Source organism: Achroia grisella, unplaced genomic scaffold, assembly GCF_030625045.1.
Source record: "Achroia grisella isolate CSIRO2021 unplaced genomic scaffold, CSIRO_AGI_Agris_v1 utg640, whole genome shotgun sequence".
In the NCBI taxonomy this organism is placed as follows: Eukaryota; Metazoa; Arthropoda; class Insecta; order Lepidoptera; family Pyralidae; genus Achroia; species Achroia grisella.
The window spans coordinates 5,756,513-5,763,188 of record NW_026712977.1 but is presented as its reverse complement, the minus strand read 5'-3'; the positions used below and the strand labels follow the sequence as shown (position 1 = coordinate 5,763,188).

Below are 6,676 nucleotides of genomic sequence, written 5' to 3'. Positions count from 1 at the left end.
TCGCTATATGAAAACTACATTAATTCTTTACAAACTTTTACAATCTAATGGAAAACCTATAAAACCTATCATAATTGAATATTATTACTAATTTTGAGAACGTATAGAGTTTTTCGAGTTTGTAAATATTGAGTTAGTTTTAATTAATTTAAAACTATATTAAAATATCTTTAATACAGAATAAGAATAGAAATATAATAAATAAATCATAAAATATTTAGTGGTTAAAGTATTTTTATTTTTCATTGCACATAGAAGCAAAAATAAGAAAATTATTTAATTGAAGTATATTAGCAAATTAACAAACAAACTATTTATCTGTAAAAGAAGATTTATTGTAGTAAATATTAAAACCTTATAGTATAATAATATATTCACAAGTCTGCAAACGTCTACCAATATAAAAAGACATAAATAAGATACAGTAATATTCTATTAGACATATAATTGCAATTTTAATAATATGCCCAATATAAAAAAAAATGTCTAATGTTTATTTGGTCAATAGGTTGAGTTAAACATCCTTCCTTGGCTTCCTTCCCACGCTTCCTGAGATAGAGGTTGGCTAGCCTGCGGCTGCGGGGTGCCTACAGCGAAAGTGAATGCCATAGCGCGCCCCACCGTCCGCGTCATGGGGTAGGCCCGTTCATATATATATAAACTCAAACCCAAGGTAAAGTAATAGAGTGAAAACAGTTCCGGCGACTTAGCCAGTGGTACGGCCGTCCCCCGCCCCATCATGCGAGGGTTCTGGAGCCAAGTGGTCAGTGTTACATAACATGATCGTCCATTGGACAATCATTGCAATTTCGGGCTTTTGTGGTAGCGGTCGGTGGTAAGACGGAATTATCGATTCTAAAGTTCGTCTGCGAATTTTATGTGGATCATCTTTTTAAATATTATTCGAGTGTTAATAAAATCTTATTATAAACTGTGAAATACATTCGACGCGTTTTAAATTTTTTTTTATTAAATACTTACCGATCGATTACCAGTAGTACATTAATTAAATTAACAAATATTAATTCATATTTATTAATGACATTACAAAGGCACGGTCAAGTAAGCTACTTATAATAATTACCATTAAGTTTAGTCACTATGTATGTAATATCAGATTTCATTTAGATTTCAAAGTTTTGGTGCATTACAGTACTAATCATATTTAAAGAATCGCTCTTTTTATAAAAACGTTTGGTTATTAGATGTTACTATATTTCAAATTCATATTTCAGAATATTTATCATCATATTTTTTCATGTAGGTCTATTACAGACTCTTATGACATGTCAAATCTACCGTCAGTTCGGAATGATTTCGAGATGAGAAGATCTGATAAAAAACATATGCATATGCTGTTGCAGTTTTGTCAAAAGCAAATTAGCCTAATTAGTGTTCGTAACCGAACAGATCAATCCATACAAGCATATGAAAAAAAGCATTACAATAAATGCACCCGGTATTAGAATGAAGGACGAAATGCGCAAAAAAATCTATAAAGTATTGATTTATCGAGGTCAAGATGAATAATAGAAGCAATCGTATCGATCAAAGCCGACTGCACATCTGCAAATTAATTTCCCCACGTAAGTACCTTACGTAATCAATTTATGACAAGTTTTAATTAATTTGATATATAATATAATATTTTCTGCATATAAACTTATCATAATTTAATTACGTAAGTTGTACTTATATTGTTTAAAGACTTTTTGTATTACCAGACGAGTTTAGTTAGTAATACTTTGTGTAATTTGTATGATATTTCAAATAAAGTACAACATTAGTGACACATAAATATCTAAATCGACGTAAATCTTTAACAGTACCTATATATATTTTATTATTGTCCAGATAAACAATTAAATATATAAAAGAACCTTAAAAGTAAATAAAACAACCATAACAATATAATTTCATTTTTTTTGTAACATAATCGTAGACCTTTAAATAGGTACATCAATTTTAAAAATGCTATCCCCATTTAAGCCAGACACCTGTAGTAGGTATGTAAGCAATTTTAAGTAGCAAGCTTTATTAAATAAATGCAATATTAAATTATAGTTTATAAAATGTTGTTCGTAGATTATTTCAGCATACTCTTGTCGAGTGAGAAATCGATAATACTTCGTCTGTATTCACTTTATTGTAATTAACTGTATTTAATTTAATTATAGATTTCTACTTCAGTAATTAGAAATCATGCATGTTGGCGACAAACAAAGGAAGACCTTAACAAATAAGACAACAAGGCTAATCTTGAAAAATTATTGTTTAAAGATAATAGTGCTTGATATAAGGATCAATACAATTCAGTGCCTATCATTCGCAGCCATTAACTATTTATTCCATTGCATTGATTACTCAAGTTGCAGGAGTATTGTATTGAGCGTTTTAATAGGACTAACCTTTAGCTATTATTACTATGATAGTAACATTGGTTTTTTAAATGCCAAGACCTATTTCTAGACATTGTTTTATGGCAAACTTCTCTAATGTTATGGAGTAACTATGTTATTTGTTTATATAAGATCAATATATTTCTTAGGAGATGGCCAACTTCTTTGTCTTGTTTCATCTCAAAACAAAAAAAAAACAATTGATACGTAGTAGTAGGGACTTTGTTTTTGTTATATAGAAAACAGACCCAGTCTGGATTTCTATACCCTACAATATAAATTCTCCAAATTAAAATGCAGGGGTGAAACCATTATGGTGCTACTTTGTCTATTCAGAGGTATATCTAGATTATGAGCTCTATATTATAGAAATTAATAATAATATCATTTCATAAATCACCTTTTTCAGATAGTTGACCCAATTTAATAGGAGATGAAAAATAAATAAATTTCTTTTATTTAAATGTCAGAAAACTTCCAATGTTTCACGTGAAATATTTGTTTGTATTAAATGCGATTGCTTCAATTTTTTCGTTCATATATAATACTTTAAAGGTAGGATATGACGAATTGATGGACTCTATGACGTAATAAACATATCGGGTACGTTTTATCTTTTAAATTTTGAAATCTAATTACAGTATAAATAAACGTCTTGTATAATATCGTATTTGTTGCGTAGCATTAGATACAAACACGGATATTAAATGTAAGCAGGTTCTTAAATTGGTACATGGTTCCGATTAAAGACATTTGTTTTTATAAGCTGTTGTTATAAGTTAGATGCCATTCATTGCTAAAAAATGTTGATATTTTACCATTTCCCATTAAAGGTATATTACAATACAACTGACGTTATGAAAACGTTCGGATGTATTCTTATTAAAATAATGGTCGTAATAAAGTCATATATGGTGCGTGTGGGTGTCGATCGCCATTGTCACTGTCCTGCCACGTCCGCTTACATAAATATTGCATAATGTCGCCCGTATGCTGGTGCCGTATTAGCCCCATGTGTGAACAACGCTAATGAACCAGATGCACTTTCTCGGTGAATTTTCACCGTCACTTTATATAAGCTGGTCACGAGTTGAGAAATCCTTGTGACCCAAATAAATATATGTTTTGAGTCATACATGGTCATTATCGTGTGTTAAATAGAACATTAATTCTGTGGTCTCGTCTATTAAAATTTATAAAAATGATTCAATCAGCCTTTTGACTTCGAATTTCCTATAATAACAACATTGAGTACATCAGTAAAACTTAGAGAGTTATATTTAATTACCTCGGAAATGTCTACAACAATATTGATAAAAAATGGAATACTTGTATGATAACCTTACGTTTTTAACATTTGGAACAATAGTATATATAATTAAATAATAATATAATTCACCTAGAAAGGCATTTATTAGATAAAGGTAAGAGACAATTAATGTTCTATTGTTACTTTCAATCGATATCAAATGGTTCTCTTACGGTTTGCATCCTGGGAGTAGACACAATTTACTACATTTTTGTCGCAATTTATTAAACTATTAAAGCCGGATCATTCGCAGATAATAAATGATACCAGATAACAACTCGTTTGTTACATCTACTTTCTTTGTTTCTTCTATACAAGCTTACATAATGATTTAAGATACGGCAGTTTTAATTTATATAATTCTTACAACATAGTGAAATTGCTTTTGTGGTTACGGTGATACATATTTTACTCGACTCAAGTAGATTCATAATTAGTGCGTAACTCGTTTTCTTATATGTATATTCAGCGTAATTAATAATTATTTTTCAAGTTCATGTAGTTACTTTAAGAGATAATAGAGATAATATAAATATATGTAAATAGGATTCTTAATTCTAAGCTTTGCGATGCGAGTGCGAATTAAAAACATATTCTTTACATTATACCTAGTGTTATTTGACTTATCTATATTCTATTACATATATAATTCTTATAGTTAGTTGCTTTACACATAAGTACATATAACAATTCTAAAATGTCCATCATTCTGCTAAGCGGTTTGGATAATAATATTGGATTTATTTCTGTTTTTAAATAAATTTATTTGTTGTTCCAGATTACCCTTGCGGTAATTCTACAAATCGTTCTAGTATCGGGCAAGGCAATTCAACAAGATCAACAAACACAGCAAAAGTTGAAGCCGGGTTCTCAAACAAAAACAGCGCAGAAACGTGTAGGGTATGACTATCCTGCACCTTCCCAAGATCTTGTAAATCCATTCCAAGATCAAGATGATTACGCTCATGGGAATCACCACGATGTGATTGACCACGATCACCACGCTCACCACGACATCCATGGAGACATTGATGATCACCATGACCACTATGAACACCATGATCATCATGATATTCATACAGAAGAGCACCATGATGACCATCATGACCATCATGACCACCACGACCCAGGATACTGGAAAAAGAAGTTAATTTGGAAACCTGGATGGAAGAAAATTTGGAAGCCAGCTAAAAAACAAATTTGGAAGCCATCGTGGAAAAAAATTTGGAAACCGATTTGGGTGCCAACAAAAGTACCAGCTTGGAAAGAAATAAAAGTCCCAGATTGGAAAAAAGTATATAAACCAGAGTGGAAACCGATCAAAGTTCCAGCATGGAAAGAGGTGAAGGTACCTGATTGGAAAAAAATTACTGTTCCAGTGTACAAAGATATAGTTGTACCAGGGTGGAAAGATATTAAGGTTCCAGCATGGAAGAAAGTTTGGGTACCCAAATGGGTTAAAGTAGGTGTACCTGGAGAAAAATACTTAGGAAAAGATCATGATGGTTGGGAATATACGTCGCACGATCTTTGGAAGAAAAAACTTGTTTGGAAACCATTATGGCAGAAATATTGGAAGCCAAGCAAAAAACAAATATGGATTCCGGATAAAAAGTTAGTGTGGAAAGATGAATGGAAGCAAATATGGAGAACAGAAAAGAAACAAATTTGGGTCGATGATAAAAAGCTTGTATGGAAAGAAGCCTGGAAACAGATATGGAAGCCATCCAAAAAGCTAGTTTGGATTCCCGACAAAAAATTAGAATGGAAAGAGGCATGGAAACAAATTTGGATTCCAGATTGGAAGCAAATTTGGGTACCTGGAGTAAAAAAGATTTGGAAGCCAGTGTGGATCTCGGAGTGGTTCCCTTCTCCTGATCACCATGAACATGCACATGAATCTCACGGTTGGGATAAAAGTGACAATGTCACAGCTAATAGCCAAAAATCAGTCGCCCAAGTGCCAGCGCCACAGCAACAAAAACAAGCAACATGGCAGTTTCCTAAATAATTTTAAAAAATCATTATTCTAAAACATACAGTATTGTTTTGTGTAAATATGAGTCAAATATCGAGTCGTAATTGTTATCACTGTTATCGTCTCTTACTTGGTAGAGATATTTAAATCAATTTTTAAATATGCATCTGGATTATGCTATTTGGTTTTCAACAATCAACAATACCTAATAATTGAAATACCAAATGATATATAAAGATATGTTAGATAACTGACAATTTCACCAAACTGCTAAATTGAATTGGTGTTAATAGATAAACTCAATCTCAAGAGAATTGTTAGAAACTGTGGTGCCTAATCCAGGCCCTTATGTCGCTATCTGTGGAAACTTCACATCACGGCTGCACGCTTGGGTAGTTAATTCTCATTTACCTGTACACTTGGTACTTAACTACTTTTTATGCGAAGCGGAAATTGTTTTTTCTTTCTACACACTCCTTCATTACGACAATTTAAGTTTAAGTAATAGAAGAAAGCTTTAAAAATCAAAATCCCTATTACTTTCAACGATACGGATGAAATTATTTAGTGACCATAATTATATTAAGGCTGAAGATATGTGTGCTTGTGTATATAAGAAGTTTGCTCGTTCGTACAAACACTAGTACAATCTCTGTCCATACCCACTGATGCTATGTGTTTTGTTGATACTTGTATAAGTTTTATTTAGTTTTTAAGTTTTTAGTCATAACTCACGCGGAACCAATGAAATAAAAATTGTTAATTATTGAACTAATTGTGTAATTTTTGTTTTATTTAAACTTTCATTCAAAATCAAGCAATGACGAGGTGAAACGAACTGCATTTTATGATTTACTTAGTAATTTGTGGTATAAATTCCCGATATACAGCAGACTTAATTCAGATTTTTTATTAAACGAGTAGGTAATTTTTATACTTAAATAGGCTTTATTGAAAATAGACACATCTCAATTATAAGTAATAATGAAA

At 31.3% G+C, this 6,676-nt stretch overlaps 1 protein-coding gene across 1 annotated transcript; it reads left to right on the top strand.

The window, feature by feature from the left end:
• The first annotated feature begins 696 nt into the window (after positions 1 to 696).
• Positions 697 to 6,418, top strand: LOC131849246 (uncharacterized). Its single transcript, XM_059199275.1, has 2 exons — positions 697 to 763; positions 4,487 to 6,418. Exons 1-2 carry the CDS (start codon positions 740 to 742, stop codon positions 5,717 to 5,719), a joined length of 1,257 nt encoding a protein of 418 aa, XP_059055258.1. The 5' UTR covers positions 697 to 739; the 3' UTR covers positions 5,720 to 6,418.
• Positions 6,419 to 6,676: the final 258 nt, after the last annotated feature.

Bases quoted from the DNA above. Each gene is read 5' to 3' on its own strand.
- LOC131849246 (XM_059199275.1), top strand. From the start codon at position 740: ATGCGAGGGTTCTGGAGCCAAGTG. The intron at 764-4,486 runs GTCAGTGTTACA...TTGTTGTTCCAG, and splicing joins GAGGGTTCTGGAGCCAAGTG to ATTACCCTTGCGGTAATTCT.